Source organism: Cotesia glomerata, linkage group LG6, assembly GCF_020080835.1.
Source record: "Cotesia glomerata isolate CgM1 linkage group LG6, MPM_Cglom_v2.3, whole genome shotgun sequence".
Lineage (NCBI taxonomy): Eukaryota > Metazoa > Arthropoda > Insecta > Hymenoptera > Braconidae > Cotesia > Cotesia glomerata.
Genome location: NC_058163.1, coordinates 21,255,967 through 21,282,544, shown reverse-complemented (window position 1 = coordinate 21,282,544; position 26,578 = coordinate 21,255,967). Strand labels below are relative to the sequence as shown.

Genomic DNA, 26,578 nt, shown 5'->3' with positions numbered 1-26,578 from the left:
TGCGAAGCTATCTTATTTAAATTAAAACGTCGAGACTCGATTTAATATTTACCGACACTTTTAATCATCCAGAAATTAAACGGCTCCGTCTATTTTTCATTAAATCGTCACTAAAGTTCAGACACCTCTCACTCTTTACCGAAAGGCAAATACCCAAACGTCAAATTGCTCTAATTAAAAATTAACCAAAAACTATCAAAAATTCATCGGAGTATGTGACCAACTTTGAATAAAGTTAAACATTGAATTACCAATAAACTCACTTAATTATTCACTGTCTCGGCTATTCTCAGTTTATGTTTATTAATAAATTATTCAATCAATATTCCATCACTCCAGACGCTTAATTATTAAAAGTTATTTAATTAATACTTTTGTAATTATTCACTGGTAATATTCGAAAAACTTTGTTTTATTAAACGCAAAGTTGTGACATGCTTAAGTGGTTAATTAATCCCGCATATTTTCATTTATCCTCGATACTTTCTGACTGATTTCAGTCAACTTAATTTACATTGTTTACCTCAATTTTTTTCTTTTTACTATTTATTTAAAATAATAAAATTCTCTACATAATTTATTCCAAAACATTTTTTTTTGTTTTTTGCATCTTAGATCAAAAATTTTGAGTCAAAATTTAAAAACTTCAAAATGTCTTATCAAAACGGTATTTTTCAATATTAAATTTAAAATTTTGACAAAACTATTATGTTTATACAAAATTTAAATCTTAACTTTTTTACTCAAAATAAAATTCTCTACAAAATTTATTTCAAAATTTTTTTTTTATTTTTTGCATCTTAGATCAAAAATTTAAGATCAAAATTTGACAAATTCGAAATTTTTTATTGAAACAATGATTTTTAAGTCTAGATAAAAATTCACTCTTATCTTTTTTGTTCAGAATAAAATTCTCTACAAAATTTATACTAAAAATTTTGGATTAAAATTTGAAAACTTCAAAATTTTTTATTAAAACAATGATTCTTAACATTAAATACAAAATTTTGTCAAAATTATCATGTTTATACAAAAATTCACTCTTATCTTTTTGGTTCAAGATAAAATTTAGAGTCAAAATTTATTCCAAAAAATTTTTTGTTCGTTTTTTGCATCTTAGATCAAAAATTTTGAGTCAAAATTTGAAAATTTGAAAATTTCTTATCAAAACAATATCTTTCAACATTAAAGTCAAAATTTCGGCAAAACTATCATATTTGCACATAAACTATCATATTTACACATAAAATTCTTACCTTTTTTATTCAGAATAAAATTCTCTACAAAATTTATTCTAAAAATTTTTTTTGTTCTTCACAGCTAAGATCAAAAATTTTGAATTAAAATTTGAAATCTTCAAAATTTTTTATTAAAACAATGATTCTTAACATTATATTCAAAATTTTGTCAAAATTATCATGTTTATACAAAAATTCACTCTTATCTTTTTGGTTCAAGATAAAATTTAGAGTCAAAATTTATTCCAAAAAATTTTTTGTTCGTTTTTTGCATCTTAGGTCAAAAATTTTGAGTCAAAATTTGAAAATTTCTTATCAAAACAATATCTTTCAACATTAAAGTCAAAATTTCGGCAAAACTATCATATTTGCACATAAACTATCATATTTACACATAAAATGCTTACATTTTTTATTCAGAATAAAATTCTCTACAAAATTTATTCTAAAAATTTTTTTTGTTCTTCACAGCTAAGATCAAAAATTTTGAATTAAAATTTGAAATCTTCAAAATTTTTTATTAAAACAATGATTCTTAACATTATATTCAAAATTTTGACAAAACTATCATGTTTACACAAAAAATTATTCTTGCTTCTGTTTTGCATCTTAGATTTTGAGTCAAAATTTGAAAACTTTAAAATTTCTTATCAAAGCAGTATTTTTCAACATTAAAACCCAAATTTTGGCAAAACTGTCATGTTTACACAAAAAATTATTTCCTTTTATATTCAAGATGAAATCCTCTATAAAATTTATTCAAAAAATTTTTATTTGCTTTTTGCATCTTAGATAAAAAATTTTGGATCAAAATTTTACAACTTCAAAATTTATCAAAACTGTCATGTTTACATAAAAATTTACTCTTACCTTTTTTTGTTCAGAATAAAGTTCCCTACAAAATTTATCCGAACAATTTTTTCGTACCACGAATACCTAACCGACAAAATAAAAATTGAAAGATTGTGATTAATACAATAATCACAAAAACAAACATTTCAGAAACAAAAGTATCAATTACGGAAGTGAGTAAAACATGTAACCGAAAAATTGATTTATAAATGTTAATTGAATTACCTAAAATTGAATTGTGGCCACCGGTTCCACCCGTAGCGCTGATATTTATTGAAATTTATGATGTTGGAACATTGCGTAAGCTCGTGTACTAATTTACGTCCCAGCACTCATATTTACGTGAAGCGAGTCATACATGTGAGCATACACTCGCAGCAAGTAGACAAGAGAATTAAAGACGAGAAATATACGGGGTGAAAATGTTTCTCCCCGTGATGTTTTTTTCTTGTAATGTAATAATTAAAAAAAATACCAGCGGAGAGAAGTTAACCTTGCTCCTTACTGCTGTGAATTAACCGGTAAATTTATACACATAGGAGCGACGAGCAAGATTATTTACTTATATTTTAGCATCGTCTGTTTAACATTGCGGGTAAGTTGGATAGGTGGAGGGGCCGGGAGAAAATTAAAGCGTATATAAGAGAGAAAGATTTCGCATTCCTCATTCCTCATTATAAATATTTTTCCTCTGGCCTCTAGTCTTCTCTACTACACTGTATACTACTAAAGCTCCCTTTCAAAGCTCCAGCTCGACGTTAATGCACTTAACGCATTTTAAATTCCGCAATTGAATTAGCAACACCGGAAAAAGGAAAGATTTATTGAGAAATAAATGAAAAATATTTAATTTTTTTTTTTTACTCATTTTCATTTATATATTTATTCACATTTTTTAGTTTTTAAATTATCAAAGAACAGCTTCATTTTTCTTAGATGCTTCACTGAGGGAATTTATAGTACCTACTGATATTATTAATATTTTACTTCTTTAATCAACTTTTTTTGGTACTTCAATTTTGTTAGAAAAATATTTTTTTTCTTTTGAAGAGATTTTTTGCAAATAAATTTATTATTCATTCAATTTTTATAGTATGAAGTTATATTAATTATTTGAGTTTAATTAATTGTAATTTTATTAAAATAAAAATTTTATTTTTTTTATCCTCAATTGTTGAAAAATTTTTTTTAAATTTTACTTTGAAAATTTGACATTTAAAAAAATTTATTTACAAACAAAAATCTTTAATTATTATTCAAAAATTTTTTTTTAATTATTAACAAAAATAATTGTTAATTTTATATTAAATAAAATTGAAAATTAATATTTTAGCAAATTAAATTTATTTGCAATTTTTAAAATAAATCTTATTTTTTATTATTAAATTTTTACAAGTAATCTATATTATTAAGAGAATAAGCAAAATTTTGTTGACAGTGTATTTAGATGATAAAATGGGTTTTTATGATTAAATTTGGTATCGTTGGAAAAGTCTTGACCTGGAGTTGTGCATTTTCATGGTTTCATATCATTCTCACCAATAGTCAATTTATGATGATAAGTATTTAGGCTGCATTCGAAAATGTTCTCTAGATACAAAATTAAGAAATTACCCTGTATCTCGTGAACGATTGACATTTTCAAAGATATAAGCCCATTCTGATGTTACACTCATCGAAACCGTTCATTTGAGTACTCACATCATTTTTTCATATATTTATATATATTATATATATGTATGTATGAAAAATATATCAAAATGCATGTGGTTACTCAAATGAAAGCTCATGATGAGTGTAACATTTGGATGAGCTTATATCTTTAAAAATGTCAATAATTAAAAAATTACCTTATATTTTGTCAACTAATGACATTTTTAAAGATATAAGCTCACCCCGACATTACACTCATCGAGACCTTTCATTTGAGTACCCACATCAATTTTTCATATATTTATATATATATTACATATATGTATATATGAAAAATATATCAAAGTGCATGTGGGTACTCAAATGAAAGCTCTTCATGAATGTGACATCAGGATGAGCTTATATCTTTAAAAATGTCAATAATTAAGAAATGATCTTATATCTTGTCAACTAATGACATTTTTAAAGATATAAGCTCATCTCGATATTATACTCATCGAGACCTCTCATTTAAGTACCCACATTAATTTTTCATATATTTTATATATTTATATACACCAATATATGAAAAATATATCAAAATGCATGTGGGTACTCAAATGAAAGCTCTTCATGAATGTGACATCAGGATGAGCTTATATCTTTAAAAATGTCAACAATTAAGAAATGATCTTATATCTTGTCAACTAATGAAATTTTTAAAGATATAAGCTCACCCCGACATTATACTCATAGAGACCTTTCATTTGAGTACCCACATTCATTTTTCATATATTTATTTATATTATATGACGATATTATATTATATTATTTATATATGTTATACATATGTATATATAATATACATCAAAGTGTATGTGGGTACTCAAATGAAAGCACTTAATGAATGTAACATCAATAGGAGCTTATATCTTTAAAAACGTCAATAGTTAAAAAAGTACAATGCAATTTAACAAAAGTCATTATTTAATAAAGCAAAATTTTATTTATTTATAGTTCCCAAGTCACGACAGTCAGTGACTGCAAGATTGCTAGTTAAAATTAAAAAATAATTATTTTAACGAATCAAAATTTTTTGTTAACATTTAATACAAAATTTCTTTAAATAATAATAATAATTTTCACCATTAATTAAAAAAAAACGATATTAAATTTATAAAATTAAATTGAGCTTAACGATAAAAACTTAAAAAAAAAAAAAATGTTTTCCAAGTGTAATTTCAATATGTAATTACCCAGTAATAACCCCGCGCTTTTGCCTCGTAAAAACCCATAAACTATAATAAGAATAAGTAATGATAATAAAATCGAATAGTATCCGTATTTAAGTTTGTAAATTTTCCTTAATAGAATATTTAATTAAATTAAATTAGGAGCGTTGCCATGCCGGTGAAATCAAGACGATGATCTGGGGGCAAAAAGTGTCCCCTGGTATAACAAACAGGGGCTTCCGTCGATTGTAGCTTAATAAAACATTGCCAGTGTAGCAGAAGAACCTGGCAGGACTTGGACGATACTGCCCGGATCGAACCCACTAAATGGATTATACACTAATTTGATTATCATTCTTTCATGCGCCGTCGAGTCCCGACGGGATTTTTCACCCTTTCAAATGTCTTCTTTCTTTATTTATATATCCATCACATACACGCTCACACTATCTCAATTTAGCTGTTGTCGCATCCCCGATGACCCATCACTCGGAAAATCTATTTGGGTCGTTCCTCGTTCTTCTCTTTTCGGCTCCAAGAAAGGGAGAGACCTGAAAATACAACGGCAAGTTAGTTACAATAAATAGGAATGGGTTAATTGCAAAGATTAGCCTCACATTACTTGTTATTTGTTTTAGTTTGATTCCCTTACCGGTCGGTTCGGTTTTACTTCCTCTTATTGGTCTTTTTCCCGACGTTAAACCGGATGATATTTTAACTCTCCGAAAGTAACGATAAAGATAGCTTGACCTTTTTACCTGGAGTGCTTTTAAAAGTAAATTTATTCTGGTACAGCCGAGGAACTGCAGTGTCTTGCTCTCTGGAAGGATGGAAGGAACAAATATTTGGTCGGCACTCTCAAGCTGTTTGGAAGGAGCGCCGCAACTAATGAGGAAACATTCAGGTAATTTTATAACTTTTTATTTTTTTTAGAGCTTCAATTTTTTGCTAAATAGTTTTTAAATTGCGTTATAAATTCTAAATTTTTTTTATCTTATTTATTTGATAAAAAAAATAATCTATATTTTTAAGAAAATAAGCGAAATTTTGTGGCCAGTATATTTATATGATAAAATGGGTTTTTATGGTTAAATTTTATATCATTGGAAAGATCTTGACCTGAAGTTGTGCCTTTTCAATTTTTCATATGCTGTTCTAAAATAGTTTATTTATTTTGTTTTGTACACGTCAATGTGGTATATGTCAAAAATTAATTTTTACAATTAAGAGACTAAGAAAAATTTAGTAACGGGTATATCTTTATCGTAAATTGGGTTTGATATTTTTTAGCGATAGTTATTTATAATTTGAATAATTGAGAGAGAAAGGAAAATTTTGTGACGAGCATATCGGCTGCCCAATTTTAAAACACAGTAACTTACAATTTTTTAATTTTTTAAAATTTTTCTTATTAAAAAAAGTTTGCGCGCCAAATTGATAAAAAATTTGATTTATGAATAGAAAGTACTTGAATATAAATATTTTTAAGAAAAAATACTTGTAATTAAGGTCTAAAAGTTATAAAAAATGCAGCAATACTAAAAGAAATCATGTATAAAAACTTTGCAGTTATTGTGTTTTAAAATTGGGCAGCCGATATCGTGACTCAAATGCCAAAAGGGCGCATATTAATTTATGGCTTTGCAGTGCTATAAAAGGAGGTATAAATTTTTTTTTTTTTACTAATCGCTTTATTAACACTTTCTAAGCCTAAAAATAAAAAAATAAATTTCCAAAGCCAAAAGGGCGTTAAATTTCATTTTAGAGTTAAATTTTATATTTCAGAACAAAATTGAAAGTTTTTTTATACGCCCTTTTGGCTTTAGGCTAAATTTTTTCTAAAGCCAAAAGGGCGTATGTTTTGAAATATCCCCTTTTGGCATTAATACGTTGAAAAATTTTTTTTGACAAATCTTTACGTTTCGAGCAGTTCTAAGATGAATGGCGAAAAAAAAACTTTTTATACGCCTTTTTGGCATTTGAGTCGCGATATTTCTATTTTTAAAGAAATTTTTATAGTTTAATTTGGTATCATCGAAAAGGTCTTGACAAAAATCTGTGCCTTTTGGTTTTATAAATTTTTTAGTAGTTAATTTTTTATGTCAAGTTTTTGGAGGAGTTTTTAATAATTTTTTGGTTTTATAAATTTGTTCAGTCAAATTTGTCCATTAAATTATTTGTAATTAATCCTGTGATAGCACTATTATTCTTAAAATTTATTTTAAAAGTACCCAAACTATGTACAGTATGATTATAAATCTAAAAAATTATTAAGCCAAATTTTTCTTATTCATAATTCGTAAATCGACAGTCGCATAGTGACTGCAGGCTGCTAGTATTATTTATTTAAAATAAAATATTTTAATTATTAATAATATTAATAATTAATATTTTTTTTTTATTATTTAATTTTTATTTCAATTTATAAAATTTTTCACTTCTATTTAATTTTTAAAAAGTTCATTAAAAAAAAATAAAGTTTAATAATTATTATAAATAATTGAAAATGTAAAAATATTAATAAAAATTTATATTTTTTTTGTGAATGAATTGTTAAAAATTAAATAAAAGTAGAGAATTTTATTCTATTAAATAAAAATGACCGTTAATTGAATAACTTAAAAAAAAAAATAAATTAATTAAAAAATAACACAAAAGAATATAAGCACAACCAATGTTCGGCTTGCCTAATTTAAAACAAATAAGATTCGAATTGGGCTAGCCTAAGTTCGGAAAGCCAAGTTCGCTCCAAACTAGCAAAACTCAGGTTATCGTTACTTGAAACCAGTTCGGCGTTCCCATGATATATCAGACTTAAGGAATCCATGAAACTTTCCTAGTTACGTTCAAATATGGCAAGCCAAACATTTCGTTCTGCCTACCTTGGTTTTTATGAGGTACAACCTAGGCAAGCCTAAGTTAGGCAAGCCAAACTTGCCCCGAATTGGTTCTTCGGCATATGCCTCACTGAAATTTCTAGTCGGGTACATGAGACACCATGTTTATATATACAATACAAAAATACTCTCATAAATACACACTTTTATATATATAGAACTAAAAGGCTTAACCTTGGAAAGACTTAAGGTAGTTGTAGCGTGATAGGCATTTCAACAGAAAATTATGAAATTTTTTTTATTGAAAGATAAATATATTAATAATTCACTACCGAAATTTCAGATCAATTGACCGCACCGTTTTTGAGTAATTAATTTTTGAAATTGCATCTTTTACACGTAGCGGTATAGAGAGATGATAAAGTTAGTATGAAATTATTTGCATCACTCGAGTGGTATGGAAGATTTCATACTAACTTTACCATCTCTCTATACCTCTACGTGTAAAAGATACAATTTCGAAAATTAATTACTCAAAAACGGTGCGGTCAATTAATCTGAAATTTTGGTAGTGAATTATTAATATATTTATCTTTCAATAAAAAAAATTTCATAATTTTCTGTTGAAATGCCTATCACGCTACAATTACCTTAAAGTCAAATATCTTCTCCCACTCCGTTTTAGAGTACTTTGGCAAGAAACGCCGAAGTTCGTCAAACGTTTGGAATGCCTAACTTGCAGGAAATTATAAAATCCAAAGGTCTACGGAAGTTCGGTTTGCCAAACTTGAAAGTAATTGTGGCCATCTATGGTAAGACGAAGTTTGGCGAATGTTTGGAATACCTAACTTGCAGGAAATTATAAAATCCAAAGGCTTACGAAAGTTCGGTTTACCAAACTTAAAGGTAATTAGGGACATTTATGGCAAGCCAAACTTCGGCAAATCTTTAGTTATCGTTACTTCCAGCCAGTCAGGCATTCCAAAGGTTCGCCGAAGTTCGGCTTGCCATAGATGTCCCAAATTACATGCAAATTTGGCATGCCAATCTTCGTTTTGCCTAACGTGTATTTAACAAGGCGCAAATTAGGCTTGCCTAAGTTAGGCAAACCAAACTTGCCCCTCACTAATTCTTCGGCATTCCTCACTACAATTTCTAGTCGGGTAGCAAATAAATAAAATAATTGCAGGCGTACAATTAATTTCCACTCGTATAACAATAAATAAATAAAAAGTAAAACTGGGAACATACGAGTACAACAACCATCTAACAAATTATCCACAATGATTCTAATTGGAAGGGGAACATTCAATTAGTAAAATTGCCGACAGAATTGATAAATAAATCAATTAATGATTCTCTCCGGCATCCCCAGAGACACTTGATAATACAAGTGGTCTATGAAAATTATTAACGTTATCATCTAATTAATATTTCTCTTTCTAAATCCTACACAATTACTATAAATAATCATTTATTGTATTTGTATAGTAGTGTATTGTATAGTAGTGACTTACTCGTTTACATTAATTAGTCTCTTGCGGTAGTTATTGTTGTTGTTGTTGTTGTTATTAATCTAATTATTTTATACAGATGTTTCCTGTATGAGAGAAATCATCACGGCGAAAAAGTAACTTATGACATTGCGCAATCCGGCGACTCAACTTGCTCGGCATTGAACGACGTATCCCAAGGATCGAGAACTATTAAATTAACTAAAGGTATGTTATTGTCATTTTTATTTATTTTGTTATTTATGACCAAGGATTATTTTTTGTCCGCGGAAGTTGTCAAGGATAATTTTAAAAAAAATTTTATAATAGATTCAACTGCAAAATATTAAATAATTAAATAAAATAAAAATATGAAACTAAAATTGACAACTCTGTCACTTTTATGAAAATTAAGTTAGCCGAAATCTGAAAATTTTAAGAATTTTTTTTCATTCAAAAAATTATTACAAAAAAATTAAAAAAAAAAAATTCATTTGTAAAAAACTTGAAAAACTATAAGTGCAATTTTTTGAAAATATTATTTAGTTTTAATTTAATAATTTAAAAAAAAAACTCAAAAAATTAACAATGTCGGCTAACTTAAGTATTATTATTATTATGAGTTTTTACTTGTATACCGTTTTCTGGTTTTTACAAGGTTACTTTCCGCTCTATATTATCAACACAATTTTTCAACCCTTTTTTATTATCAACATATTCTCCACTCTTTTTATAATCAACATGTTCTCTACTTTTTATTATCAACATGTTCTCCACTTTTTTATAATCAACATAATTTTCGCACATATAATTTTCATTCCAATGCGGCTGTGGACCGACTTGTGCTTTCTGTACTGCATTTACCCTATTCCTCACCCCTTTCTATCGGTTGTTGGAATAGTGGCGATGGGGAAACCACAGAGAAAACCCATGCCAGTACAGGTCGGCTACCGGAGCGACCCTCGATGGTTGGTGTTGTAACTATTCGAATAACCGTCGGGGCTCGAACCCTCGCCTCACGACATGATGCACGAACGAACTATGAGGATAATGATTTAGTCCGCTCGGCCATCATGCCGCTTGGCTAACTTTAGTATTATCACTTTTTATAATTTTTTTTTGGGATAAGTAAATTATTAAAAATTTTTGACGTCAATTTTATAAAATTATTGGTCATTTTTTAGTTCAAATTTATTTTTCAAAAAAAAATTGCAAATGTCAGCTGATTTCAGTATTATGAATTATTCTAACTTCAAAATATTAAATGTTAAATACAATAGAAGTGTAAAATCAAAATTAACGATCAGCTGTCACATTTAAAAAAATATGGAAATCGGTTGACCGCGCAGGTCAACTCTAGAATTTTCCGCTAAGTTTGAATTTGAAGCGCTTTAAAATGTATATTTTTGGTTAATATTTGAGCTTTTCAAGCTCAAAACAACGTTTTTTACTTGAAGAGCTCAAAATGTGTTTCTTAAACGACTATAACTTTTGAATGCGTCGTTCAATTTTCTTTTTCAAAAATGCATTCGACGCAGTTTTTTAAGCATAAAAAATGTATATATGGTTTTATTATGATTTTTCCGCACGTTTTAAAGTTATTTTTAAAAAACATAAAAATTCAAATTTTTTTTGGTTTTTTTTTCTAATTTCTTCGAAATGGCTAAATGGATTAACTCTCAAATCTAATCAGATCTAAGTTTTGATAAGCCCTTTCGAATGACGTGTCGTAGAATTCAATTATTATAAAAAATTTTTGACACGTAAGGTAAAAGACCCAGTTATTGACACTGGCCTAGTTATTGACTCTTGTAATTTTATTTTAATTAAACAAACAATTAAACTCTGATAAATTGATAAATATAATTTTTGAATTATAAATTTCAATATAGTTGTTGTTAATTGCAAGTGTCGACACTTTAATCAAACAACTAGGCCAGTGTCAATAACTAGGTCTTTTACCTTAAATTAAAAAAAAATATAAGTGTTACTTCAAATTTATTTGTTAAAAAAAATAATTAAAAATCTCAAATGTCAGCTGATTTTAGTTTGATAAAATATTTAAATTTACTTAAACCTCAATAAATAAAATAAAATTATTAAATTAAAATTAATAGACACTTGTCATTTTTTAATTTTTTTAAATAAAAAAATTATAAAAAATTTTAAGTGATTTTTTAATAAAAATTTGCCAAAAAAAAAACTTAAAAATTTCAAATGTCAACTAATTTCAAAATAAAAAAAAAGTAATTCTTATCTTAGAATTTTTCTATAAAATTTGATAATTATTTTTTAATCGAGCTTAAAAATGAAAAAATGTAAAAGCCGGAAAAAATGAGTATAATTTTAAAGAGATTGTTAAATAAATTTAAAATGAGTGATTATTATCTCAAATTACAGTTGATAGAGAGCACAATAAATGTAAGTACCCACAATGGGTGACTAAGCACCACGCCTGGCACTCTTTGGACGGAACCAGGGCTTACCACTTCACCACCGGGAATGCGACGCTCAAGGTTGAGCAGAGTAAGGACCAGCAGAACAAGGGGCACAAGTACGAGGAGAGAATCGTCTGTCATAATCTCGAGAGTATTGATAGTCCGGACAAGAAAGTGAAGCTCGTTGCTCACATAACGAGTGGCTGGTGAGTGAGGAGGAAATTTTTCATTGCACCGGTACTTTTCTTCCTCTCCCTTTCCATCCTCATCCTCATCCTTCATTCTTTTTCAAGATCCTGCACCAAGTAGACACTATTGTTGTGATCAAGCAGAATGGACTAGTCTGACGAATCATCCATGTGACTTTTTTAAAAATGCTGCTTTGACAAGGAAATACTCCTTCTTTATAACAGAACTCACTTGCTCATATTTTTATATATTTCTTCTTTTATTTTTTCTAACAGCGATATTGGCTACGTCTGCATGATCTTCCACAGAAGAAGTGCTGGCGTGATCGAGCTCCAGCAATCAAGTGAGTTTTTTAATCTTCAGTCAGTTCTATTCACTCTATCATTTTATTACTTGAATTAAAATTTATTGTTGAAATGTTATTACGAGAAAAAAGTATATTAATAATGAAACTTAAATTAGCAGTCAGCTGTAAATTCTATAAATATTTATTATAAGGGCGATAACTCCTAAAATAACGGTTTTAGGAGAAAATTATTAGATAGCAATTGTAGCTTAGGAAATTTTCTATCAAAAACGTTTTTATACTATAGGTCTATCTTTGATATTTTAGGAGGTATACGGACTTAAATAGTATTGATAGAAAATTAGAAATCATTGTATAGGTATTAAAAAAATCGCTAAAGGGGCATTCCATAGTGACTGGTGGGACATTTGACTCTGGAATTTCATCAATTATAAGCTATAATTATGTGACTAAAACTTAGGGTAGAAGTTTAGTTTAGTTTAGTTTATTAACAAAATTATGTCAAGGCAGTTGCCGAATGACAAAGAGTAAGTATACATATAATTTTACATTATTGTGCAGTTTAACTTATAAATATTTAGAGTGTTTTACATAATAATATTTTTAGATAGGTGATAATATTATATACTACATTAAAAATTAATATAAAAATTTAATTTATAAAGAATTAACTAATAATTTTAAGAATCTTTGATGTTACTAAAGAGACAGGTAGGAAACTTTAAATTAAAAAGAACCTATATAAAGAAGGTTAACGAAGTTTGAAGATTAATAAAATAATGATAGAAGCATTTACAACAGTTTATGATCAAACATCTAAATTAAATAAATAATCAAAAATTTTATTTTTGAAAACCTCCAAGCTTGATGAATTTATAATGTCCTCTGGTAGTTCTTCCCATAATCGTATAACTGTAATTACGAAAGAAGACTCATAATAAGTGGTACTGAAATTTGGGAATTTAAAGAGAATATTATTTTTCTTGGCTGCTAGTCTCTCAGAAGTACCGTTTTTGGCCATTTAACATTTGAATTAATTTATAAAAAATTATAATATTATAACCATATTTTTGTTGAATTTTGAACAATTTTCATTAAAACAAATTGAGTTTGTAATGGTTTATTAATATAAATTCATTTCTACCGTTTATTTGAACAATAAATGGCCATAAACGGTACAGTGGCCACAAACGGTACTTCTACCCTATACTATAGTAAAATTGATATTATAATATAGAAGAATAACTAATTAACAATATCCCTTTGTCAAAAACCTCGATTACTTTTTAAGTTTCTCGTAATTATAATTTGACTGAGTGTAACTGGTGGGACATCGAAAAATCCTTCTCTCTTACCGCGGTATACTTAAGGTCGAATTTCAGTTCGATCACTAAACTTTTAAAAAATACTTCCCTCTCAATACAAAATTTATCCTACAAACATGCAATATTATGAAGAATTAGACTGATTACCTACGTATAAACAATTAAAAAAATTTTTTTTATTGTGACTGGTGGGACAGGTACAAAATGTCTACATCAAGTTGTTTATTAAAAAGACTTTAATATTATTTCAACCTTAGAAACATTATTGTTTATATATTTAACTATAAATTATTTAGGATAATTAAAAAAAAACTAATTTAAAAACACAAATAAAGGATTTAACATACTGACAACACGATCTTGATAAACTTAGGTGTTAATTAATAACGAACATAAAAAAATTTGTTCTTAAAACTATAAAAATAAATATCTTAGTTAATAACAAACATAAAATGAATTTGATCTTAAAACTATTAAAACAACATTTGATCCGGATACAAGTTAGTACGGCAGAAAAGTTACTAGGAGAGAAAAATCGATTTTCTTATTGATAAAAAAAAATTTTCTTTACAAATTAGTAAAGTATAAACTTTTCATAACAAATTAGGACTAAATTAGAATGAATTGGAGAAATTTAAAAATTTTAGTCATTTTCCCATTTTGCATGGAATGCCCCTAAAATGATTTTAGGAGAAAATTATAAGAGACTAAAATTGTAGCTTAGGAAATTTTATATCAAAAACTTTTTTATATTGTAGGTTTATCTTTAATATTTTAGGAGATATCGCGTGTCTAGAGGTAAAAGGGCGTAGAGATAAGGGTTAACAGGGATTTGTGCTGAAAGGACGTATAAAAAAATTTTTTTTTTGCCATTCGATTTGAAATTGTCTGAAACGTAAAAATCTGTGAAAAAAAAAGTTGGTATCCTAAAGCTGAAAAGACGTATCTCAAGACATACGCCCTTTCAGCTTTAAGAAAAGTACTACTTAAAAGTAAAAGGGCACATAAAAAAAAAATTGTAGCTTTGATACCAAATGTTAAATAATAGTTTCACAATATAAGTTGTACTAAAATAACAGCCTCATATACAAATTTTGATATAAAAAAATATAAAATAAATCAATCAAAAACAAATTACGTAAAAATTAAGTAATAAAAAAAATCACAATGACAGATAACATTCAAATATTTTAAAATTTCCCGCTTTAATCGCTCTATTGAATATAACTACTGGTTCCGTTCACACGACAGCTGTTTCATCATGATCAAGAATCCAGAATCCAAATTTTATAATAACTATTTCTTAAAATAAAAAGTGAGAAAATAATCACGCGTAATTTATTGTTTTTTTGGATATATTTTTTTTTTAACTTTAAAAAATTGTATAGTTGAGGTCTTACGCCGCTACTACCACAGAAAGTTTTGTTTTTCACATTTTTAAACTACGAATACCCTTTCACATTTAGATAAACCCTTTAGAATAAACCCTTTCACCTTTAGATCACCAAATTTTCGAATTCTTAAAAGTGAAAGGGCGTATAATTTTAGACATACGCTCTTTTACCTTTGCAATTTTAAGCGTAGGATGTGTCTACACTGATAGAAGGATTTATTAACTATTAATAATTTAATTTATTTGAAGACAATTATTTAATTTATTAAATTTTAATAAATATTTTTTAACATTCAATAAATATTTATTTGGGAGGCAAGTACATTTATTAATAGTTAATAAGTACTTATTAATAGTTAAGAAATATTTATTAACAGTTAATAAATATTTTGTTGAGTGAATTTGTTTCGTTTGCAATGTCATATGATATGAAGATTGCTTTTAAACAAAAATCATCTTTACAAATTATTTGCATTAATTATATTACATTATAATAACGTTTATTGTAACATACCGAATTCTATCACAGCTCATAATTATTTTTTATATTTTTAAGTATTAAGAGCGTTAATTTATTTAGTGAATTTAATTATTATCATGTATTCCAGCTATCGGGTTATGAAAAGTGTCGAAGGAAAATTGCTATTTTTGCTTTTGATTTTAAATAAATATTTGTTAACAGTTAACAAATATTCATTAACCATTAATAAATATTTATTAACATTTAATAAATGATTTATTAACTGGTAATAAATATTTATTAAATCCTATGATGTTAAAAAATCATTTATTAACAGTTAATAAAGCTTATTAATTATAAACAAATCCTTCTATCAGTGTACTAATCGATTGGCAATAAAAAAAAAGTTATGCGCCCTTTTACCTTTAGGGACGAGATATGTCTACCTTTGATATTTTAAGAGATATAATAACTTAAATAGTGTTGACTTGATGCAATATTATAAATCATTGTATAGGTACTAAAAAAAATAGCTGTAACTTCTAAAATATCAATTTTAGGAGAAAATAAGATTAAAATTGTAGCTTAAGAAATTTCTTATAAAAAATGTTTTTATACTATAGGTCTATTTTTTTATTTTTATAATAATTAAATTACTACTAAATAAATATTTTAAAAAAAGTGAAAAAAAATTTTGACCGATCTAAAAGTGAAATTTTTTAAAAATCTTTTTATTTTTTTTATCAATTAAACTGTATTTATACATACAGATAAATTAATAGAGTACATGAAAATAAAAATAAACACAGCGTTCAGTTATAGATTATGTTGTAATTAATCTCGTACATTGATTGGATTCCTGCTAAAATTTGATTGGAATTAATATGCCATCGGCTAGTATTTAAATTAAACGATCGATAAATTTTATTTAAATAATTTTTGAGACTATTTTATTTCATTAATTAAAAAAGAAATTAATTGCACATATTTGTAACAAAAAAAAAGAAAAAAAAACTATTGTTAAATTATTTCAAATTTGATTGAATGACGTCTCTATGAAATGACTAATTGTTACATGATATCGCTTCGATCATTATAAAACTGAAATATAATAGTGGTCAATTATTTCATAAAAAATATATTGAATTTTTATTTTCACAAAAAATTGTAATAAAATTTAAAAATTAACAAGCAATTTAATTTTAATCTTTATAAATAATTGTTTCTACTTTTTTTTTATTTCTTTTGACGCGATGAAATAAAATGTATGCGTTTATAAGGGTGATTAATGAGGATGCTAATAAAATTCAATTATTCATCGTTTGCAGATGTCAAAACAATTTTACCTGAAGAAGCATGCAAGCAGCAGGAAGATCTATCAGTGATGCCGTATATAACTTTAATAAGTGAGTTTTGAATTATTGTGTTGAAGAATAACGCGAGCTATGACCTAGAAGATAGATAGCTTTGTTTTTATTCCTATTTTTTCGCATTATATATAATTTTCTTTTTATATTTTCATTATTATTATTATTATTACATTTTTAAAAATTAATCTATATTATTAAGAGAATAAGCAAAATTTTGTGGCTAGTGTATTTATATGATAAAATGGATTTTTATGGTTAAATTTGGTATCATTAAAAAAATTTTGACTTGAATTTGTGCCTTTTCAAGATTTCATAACATTCTCACCAATAATCGATTAATGATGATAAGTATTTAGGTTGCATTCGAAAATGCTCTATCTCTACATAACTAATTTTAAAAATGACCTTGTATCTTGTAAACTATTGATATTTTTAAAAATACACTAAAAAAAAAATTAACTTGAATAAAAAGAAAAATTCTTGAACCAAGAAAATAATTTTGAAGAGTTTTACTGTCTTGAATCAAGACGAAAAATTCTTAAATTTAGTAAAATTTACTTAAACTAAAAAAAATTTCTTAGTTTAAGAATTTTTCTACTCAAATTAAAAAGATGAAATTTTTCAAAATTATTTACTTAATTCAAGTAAATTTTTTTTCTGTGTATAAGCTCATCTCGATGTTACACTCATCGAGACCTTTCATTTGAGTACCTACATCATTTTTTCATATATTTATATATATTATATATATATATATATATATATATATATATATATATATATATATATATATATATATATATATATATATATATATATGTATATGAAAAATATATCAAAATGCATGTGGGTACTCAAATGAAAGCTTCTGATGAATGTAACATCGGAATAAGCTTATATCGTTAAAAATATCAATAATTAAAAAATGACCTTGTATCTTGTGACGTAATGACATTTTTGAAGATATAAGCTCATCCCGATGCTATACTCATCAAGACCTTTCATTTAAGTTCCCACATAATTTTTTCATATATTTTTATATATTATATATATGTATATTTGAAAAATATATAAAAATGCATGTGGGTACTCAAATGAAAGCTCTTGATAAGTACAACATCGGGATGAGCTTATATCTTTAAAAATGTCAATAGTTAAGAAAGTACAGTGCAATTTAACAAAATTCATTATTTAAAAAAGCAAATTTTATTTGTTTATAGTTAAAAATTTACGGCAGTCACATAGTGACTGCAAGGTTGCTTATTAATAAATGAAAAACTAGTGTATTCAAGTTTTTAATATTCAATTCACAATTCTGGGTCGAATATTAAAAATATAAAAAAATTATATCAGACCTTTTTTCATTGAGAATTTAATTTTCTACGTATAAAGTCCTTATAAATTTTGTCTTATCTCGCTTTCTTTTTTCAAAATTTAAAATTAAAGTTCAAAAATCAAAATGTAGAACTTATCAGTAATTTCCAAAAATTTGAAGTATTATTTTTGACTAAAATATTGAAGATACAAAAAATATTAAAGATACAAAAAAATGATAAGAGACTTTTTATTATAGAAAATTTAATTCTCTAAAAAAAAAACTCCTTATCAATTTTACCGTATCTTTAATACTGGAGCAAGAATTTTCAAAATAAAACTTTAAATTTCAAATTTTTAAATGTATTATTATTTTTTTATGTTTTCTTCTCATTAAAAAAAAAATTTCCAAACAATAATTCATTTTCATTAACAACACCATAATTTACAGCATCGACGTTAGAGAAGAAGAGATGTCCGCAACCTGGACGTTACCACGTCGTAAATTACGGATCCTCTCACGCATTGTCCATACCGTCGCGTCGCCAACGCAAGGACACAAACATCCAGATCCGCGACACCCCGTCGTCTTCTTCTTCTTCATTGTCATCTTCAGTGTCCTCGTCAATTTCACAACGCGCTGCTGAGAAACGGACCTGGGAGGAAAAGAACGACGACGAGCAGTGCAGCGTTTCTGACATACAAATCGGATGCACCACTTCTGATCAAAGCGAAATGATCATCATCAACACCTGTGAAGATAAACACGAAGGTACATTTATTTAACAAATTGATGAATTAAATCCATAAATCTAGATAAACAAATCTATAAATATATAAATCCAGATTCTATAAAAGATTTATCTCCAGAGATTATTTTATATTGACTTAGAGCTTCAAAAATTTACGCTTGTACCAAATCCTGGATTGAGAGTTTATGACCTAAAAAATTTATAATCACATTGTTCATAAACAATGTTATTTTTTTAAGTCAATTTATTATTATAAAACCTAAAAAAATTTATTTTTCTTCTTTGTTGAAGTTTATTATTAAATTAGAATTATTATTAAACATTAATATTACTTAAAAAATTTTTTAATCGGATTATTTGAGAATAAAATTTTTAAAATTTATAAAAAATTAAATTAGCAGAAATTTGAAAATTGTTTTTTTTTAATTTTATTAAAAAGAATTTTATCAAAATAATTATTAAAAAAAAATTCTACTGAAAAAAAATTTGAAAAATTATAAATGAATCGTTTATTTGAGAAACCCCATAAGTCATATGGAAATCCCATATGACTTATGGGGTTTCTCAAATGAACGATTCAAATGCAATTTTTAATTAAATAATATTTTTTAAAAAATAGAATTTATAATTTTTTAAATTTTCTCCATGTAAAATTTTTTTGTAATAATTTTTCTAATAAAAAAAAAAATTGTGAATTGATATAAATTTCCGTACAATTAAAAATTTTCTCGAAAACCGTCTGGCGACGTCAGTATTATAAATAACTTCTCAAAAAAAGTCGGACTTGGTTGAATTATCAGAATAAATCCAAAGTTCTTGAATAACAGAAACAACCTTTTTGCAGCGTACACATGTCATGACAGCTGGGAAGAAAAAGGAGTCTGGTACACAATAGTCTCGCAAAAACAAAAGAGCCTGAGCGGTATCAGCATAAACGTAAACAGCGGGAGCAGCATCGGGAGTGAATCCGCGGTGACAAATGCGAGCTTCTGCTTCTCGATGCGCTGGGTTGATCCGACGCCTAAATTGTCTGGTAGAGGCTCAAGAGTCGAACAAGAACAAGAGTTGAGGCTGACTTGGCCGGTGCGCGAGTTCCAGAGGGACGATCCTAATCAATGGACTTACAAGCTTTCTAATCAAGGTAAAATTTTGTTAGGATAAAACTTTGCTAAAATTAATTTTTTTTTAAATATCATTAATTTAAAATTAATTAAAATTTTAATAAAATACAATTTTATTAAAATAAAATTTTGCTGAAATAAATAAAATTTCAATAAAATAAAATTTTGCTAAGGCGCGCAGTAGCCCTATCGGATCCGGCCCTTGCTTACCAAAGCATTGGACCGGGTTCGAGTCCGGCGTACACCAATGAATATTTTCAATATTTATGTGTATTATTCTGCTCAACCCAAAAAATAAAACGAGTTCCAATCTCAAAAAGTTTAGCCCCTACCGTAGTCGCTCATGACCTTAGTAGTTAATGCGACTTTAAAACAAATTAAAAAAAAAAAAAAAAAAAAAAAAATTTGCTAGAATAAATTTTTTCTAAAATAACATTTTTCTAAAATTTATTAAAATTCCAATAAAATTAACAAAATTTTAATGAAATAAAATTTTGCTAAAATAAATAAAAATTTTAATAAAATACAACTTTACTAAAATATATTTTTGCTAGAATAAATTTTACTAAAATAACATTTGCCTAAAAGTAATTAAAATTTTAATAAAATAAACAAAATTTTAATAAAATAAAATTTTGCTCGAATAAATTTTTACTAAAATAACATTTTGTTAAAATTAATTAAAATTTTAATAAAATACAATTGTACTAAAATAACATTTTCCTAAAAGTAATTAAAATTTTAATAAAATAAACAAAATTTTTATAAAATAAAATTTTGCTAGAATAAATTTTTACTAAAATAACATTTTGCTAAAATTACTTAAAATCTTAATAAAATACAATTTTACTAAAATTTTTTTAAAATTACTTAAAATTGTAATAAAATAAACAAAATTTTAATCAAAATTTTGCTAGAATAAATTTTTACTGAAATAACATTTTACTAAAATTAATTAATAGTATATTGTGTGACTAGGGATGAAACAAAACGATTTCAGACCAGAGTGAAGTTGCCTGCCCGAGCGAAGCGAGTTGCCAAGCCTGGCATCCCTCGGTCTGAAATCGTGTTTCATCCCACGTCACACATTATATTTTTCATATAAGTTGCATTAAAAATGCTAGTTTCAATGTCTGGAGCCAACCAGAACTAGATAGTTTCAGACGAACAGCGAAAATACCATTTTATTATGAAACTTATAATAAAATAGAAAGTAATAGTTTATTTTTTACCAAACATTATTCGTAAATTGACAAGTTTTCTTTTATCATTCTTATTTATGCTTAGTAACAGAATTATAATATGTCAGTACAGTTAACGGTTAGAATGACAATTATAAAGGTATAAAATAAAGAAACAATTGATAGGATTGAAAATAAAGCTGCAACTTCACCTCGCGGACAGAAAATCGTCATTTTCTGTCCGCCGGGAAGAAATAATTGATACCTGCCCGGCACAGTCGCATTGGTCTGAAATTGTCTAGTTTCGGTTGGCTCAACAGGCATTGAAACTCACATTTTCAATGCAGGTTATATGAAAAATTTTAATAAAATAAAATTTTCGTAGAATAAATTTTTACTAAAGTAAAATTTTACTAAAATAAACACAATTTTAATAAAATACAATTTTACTAAAATAAAATTTTAATAAAACAACATTTTGCTAAAATAAATTTTTACTATAATAACAATTTTCTAAAATTTTAGTAAAAACAATTTTAACAAAATAAAATTTTTTTAAAATAAATAAAATTGTACTAAAATAAATATCTCCAATTAATAATTCCTCAATAAATTGCAGGTGTATGCGAAGATATAACCCGCGCCAGCGCGACCTCAGCGTCATCATTCTCGCGCGTGTCTTTAGTCCTATCAGCGGGCGCAGCAATAATCTGCGAATTGTTGTCAAGATGATGTGTCACCCTCGACAGGAAGCTAATACTCGAGGCTTAGATAGCAAACAGACATCCAAACATATATATTCACCTAAATGTATCAGTAATTAATTATCAATCATCAATCAATAGAATAATTCAACGGGTACCGCAGCTGATTTTCAGACTAATTAAATGAAATGTTGCTATTTATTCCTCACGGTGAATGGCTGAGGACCAGTGTGTGACCATGGAAGCTAAATGACTGCGACAAGTGAGTTGAGAGGACTGCTTGAATATTCCTAGACACACACGGAAACCTGCTAATACGGAAACAATAACAAGAACAACTGTCCCACATATTGGTGTTCGAACTGTCAAAGCTCTGTTCCCGAGGATAATCGAGACCGACGTCTCAATTGCTGCCTACCCGGACATTTAACTAACCAGTACATATTGATGTATGTGTGTATATATTTATACATATATATATGATGTATGTATGCTAACAGTTGTACTATTCTGGATGATACGACGTCGATCCAGCCACAATTATTAATGTCATTGTAGAAGACATATACATCCCATCACATCTGAGTCTATTAGTGACACCCAGCTAACACCTACGACACTGTTCTGTTTAAGTAATTTGTTAGCTATCATGTACTTTCAATCTATTGGCATTTAAGATATTGATTGCTAATTCTAACATTGTTAACGTTAATTAGGAAAATTCACATTAGTGAGAAGAGACATTCTAAGATTTTTATTTTTTACACAATATAAATTTTATTTTCCAAATAAGAATTTTTTGCTGCAAAATATTACTTTAAAAATATTCTATTTGATATTTTTGAAATTATTTAATTCTTCAGAAGAAAGGATCAATATTCTTTTTTTTAAGGGTGAAAAAAATTGCTTTACTTGGATTAAGTAAAAATTATTTAAAAAGAAAATTTTATTAATAAAAATATTTTTTTTTCAGTCTGGGGAAATTTTATCATACTAAAATTAACTCCAGAAAATTAAAAAAATTTTTTTAATAAATTATTCATGATGGAAAAAATATTTTTTTAAATTCACACTAGTAATTTTTTTTTTTAATTTCGAAATGTGGAATTTTTTAGAGAAATTACTTCAAAAATATTTTTGATTATTTATTTCTTCAGAAGAAAAGATAAATATTCTTTAATTTTAAGGGTAAAAAAATTACTTTACTTGGATTAAGTAAGAATTATTTAAAAAGAAAATTTTATTGATAAAAATATTTTTTTTTTAGTCTAGAGAATTTTTATGATACTAAAATCAGCTCCAGACAATTTTTAAAATTTATTTAATAAATTATTCATGATAAAAAAAATATTTTTTTTTTAATTTGGACTTGTAATTTTTACAATAGGAATTTTTTATAAATATTTTTTATAATAATTCAATTGTAAATGCAATTTTTTATCAAGATAATTTTCTAGACCTGATTTATTTTTAAAGAAAAATAAAAAAAAGCATTCAATTTCATTGTTTAAATATTTAAAAATAATTATTATTAATGGAGTTTAATAAATTTCATTAATTTTTAATTATTGGTAAATTAAACCATTACTGTGAATTTTTAATAATTAATTAGTGAATATTAATTTTATTATAAATTGTTTATAAAAAAATTGACGATTGTCAGCCTCAGAATCAAAATTTTTTTTTTTTTTAAGGTAAAAAACCTAGTTATTGAAACTTGCAATTTCATTTTAATAAAAAAAAAATAAATTAACTAATAAATATAATTTTTAAATTATAAATTTCAAGATAATTGTTTTTTTTGAGAACATTTAATTTTTTTAATTAGAATAAAATTGCAAGTGTCAAACAACTAGGCCAGTGTCAATAACTGGGTCTTTTACTTTAGTGTGACTAAATAAAATTATGCATTTAATTTTTTAAGAATAACTCAGATGTGGTAGATTGTATGAAGAAATGAAAATTCGGTGCAGCTAATTAAAAGTGTAAATACGATCAGGGTATAAGTGATCGGCGTTCGAGATTAGCGACTAAAAAACTTAATGATGAGTAATATCAAGAGTTAAACTCATGATTTTACCTGAAGCTTATCTAGGAACGCCGTTACCGATCGAAATATACGACGAAAAATAATAAGATAAATATATATTGAATATTTTAGGTTAAAAAAATAGCGTAAGAAAATTTTTATTCACTAGCTAGTTGCACACATCTGTATATACTGATTTATTAAAATAATAATTATAATTATAGGATTGATAAGAATTATAATAATTGATAATTATAAATGTATAAAGACTGTTTTTAAGGGAATTATTGAGAGGTTTACTTGTCCGAACAATTAAACGTTTGGCTGCTATATATTGACATATTAAATAAATATAATTAAAGAAGATAATTTATAATTGTAACTAGTAATAATTCACATTAATTATAATTATTAATTATTAATTATTAATGGATATTTAATTTTAAGTTATGAAGAAACAAAGAGAGGAATTTTGAAAAATCGAGAAATTAATATTGTTTCAATGCATTTATTTCTTCATTTATAAGGGCAGGCCAATGATGAAGAAATTATATTATTATTATATTATAAATTAAATATTCAATTATATTATTCTAACAATAATTATATATTTAATACTAAAAAAATGTACTTATCAGAATTGTCGTTTCATCGCAGAGTCTTACAATTTATTTATTAATTATTATTATTATTATTTAAATTTATATTAAAAAAATTATCGATCGATTATTATTATTATTTAAATTTGTATTAAAAAAAAATTATTTATCAATTATTTTTATTATTATTTAAATTTATATTAAAAAAAAATTATCGATCAATTATTATTATTATTTAAATTTATATTTAAAAAAAAAATATCGATCAATTTCTTACGTAAATAATAATAATTAATAAATATTATTTTTATGAATTTTTTTTAACAAGAAATATTTTTTTTTATTACTAATTACCTTTTTATGTTATTGTAATTAAAAGCTCGTTACTGCCTCAATTAAATCGGATTTATTTTAAAAGGTATTTGAATTGACCATTTTAAACAAAGTTAATTTTCAACCACCGGCAATTATCTTGGCCTATCGGTACCGGTAATAGATAGAACAAAAAATACAAAATAAAATAAAAAAGTAAGAGATTAAAAGAGTATTTTTTACATATATCCAATTATATGTAGAAACTCTGTGGTATCCGACACGTGCAGGCACAAATTAAGAGCCAAATAATAATAATAATAATAATAATTAATAAAGAAGAAATGAACAAACCGTTATTTGAACTATTCAAGTTTTTTTTTTAATTACTGTTGTACATACTCTAGGTATTTTTTATCAAAATAACTTGTTATCCGGTACTTGTTCTAGAAGTAATTTTATATATTTTAAATACTAAATAATTACTCGCATTAATCGATTAAATTTTTTTTTTTTTTGGTAAAAAAAAGATTTATATTTAATTATTGTATCTAAAGAATGTTAATTGTTTGTTTTTTTACAAAAAATTTTGATGGGAAAGAAGAATACCGACACTTTGTTCCAAGTAGACATAACCTGTAAATTTTTTTTGAAGGTTATACTGTACATAACCTAAATTATAAATACAAAAATAATTGATAAACTTTACATTGTTTGTTTGAAGTTGTAAAAAAATTTTAGAGGTTAAACAATGGAAGAAATCCATGAAACAAAGTATTAAATGCGAGTATTAGCTAATGTAATTTGTTACACTTTTTATCATATCATTAACGCCACGGATTAAAAAGAGAATAATTATAACTATAAGAGTAAAAGGTCTAGGAGTAATTAAATATATATTAAAAAAAAAAAAAAAAAAAAAAACAGTGTAAATATTTAACCGAGTACCGGAAGACAAGTTAGCTTTACCTGATGTAATTTTAAACGGCTAACACAAAGAACAATTTTTTTAGGTAAATAGTGGAGGCATAAGATTAATTAAAAAATTTTATTAATAATAATAATTAATTAATATATAAATGGAAAATGGTTTTTGATTGTACTTGTAAAAAATAACCTGTAAGAAATTTTAAATAGTTACAGTATTGATTTTTCGCTCTGATTAAAAACTTGGGAACATAACCTCATTTGGAACAAACTTTCGCTTGTATCCGAAGCTTTTAACCAGAAACAAAGGAGTTTTTAATGAAAATTTTTTTGTAAAAAATAATTAATCATTACTGTAAGTGTGTGGGTGCCACAAAAATACACTTTAAACGAATATTGATTAATTAACCTAAAAATGGAGGGAAGAAATGATCAATTAATTATTAAATGATCAAGTAAAGTGTACAAGGAGATTTTGAAGGATATAAAATACATATATATTAAAATCATTTATATATACATACATACATATATATATATATATATATTAAAAGTATATATATATTTTTTCGTTTATCACTGTGATGATTATAACTATTATAAATAACTAATAGATAAGGCAGTTTGAGTGTTGTTTTTTCTTGCCACCTGTATAGTAATTATATATAAATATATATATATAAAAAAAAATAAAAAAAAAACAATTAAAAAATAACGAAATATTATAATTATAATTATAAATAAATCTTAAGGGTTTTGGGGCTTATTAAATAAATGAAATTGTAAAGTGGGCTTGTCGCTTGCCTACATTTGGATTTTATTATTATAATAATTATTATTATTAATTATAATTGATTAATTATTATGTAACTA

The 26,578-nt window shown here is 25.7% G+C and overlaps 1 protein-coding gene across 1 annotated transcript in view; it reads left to right on the top strand.

Moving 5' to 3' along the window:
* The window catches only part of LOC123267828, a 278,164-nt gene extending 255,633 nt beyond the window's left edge, over positions 1 to 22,531 (top strand). The window contains exons 6-13 of the mRNA XM_044732689.1: positions 5,750 to 5,858; positions 9,385 to 9,512; positions 11,685 to 11,928; positions 12,187 to 12,254; positions 16,725 to 16,802; positions 18,532 to 18,852; positions 19,677 to 19,973; positions 21,754 to 22,531. Of these exons, the coding sequence (XP_044588624.1) occupies positions 5,750 to 5,858; positions 9,385 to 9,512; positions 11,685 to 11,928; positions 12,187 to 12,254; positions 16,725 to 16,802; positions 18,532 to 18,852; positions 19,677 to 19,973; positions 21,754 to 21,866 (1,358 nt within the window). The 3' untranslated portion in view covers positions 21,867 to 22,531. The remainder of the gene's footprint in view (positions 1 to 5,749; positions 5,859 to 9,384; positions 9,513 to 11,684; positions 11,929 to 12,186; positions 12,255 to 16,724; positions 16,803 to 18,531; positions 18,853 to 19,676; positions 19,974 to 21,753) is intronic.
* Positions 22,532 to 26,578: the final 4,047 nt, after the last annotated feature.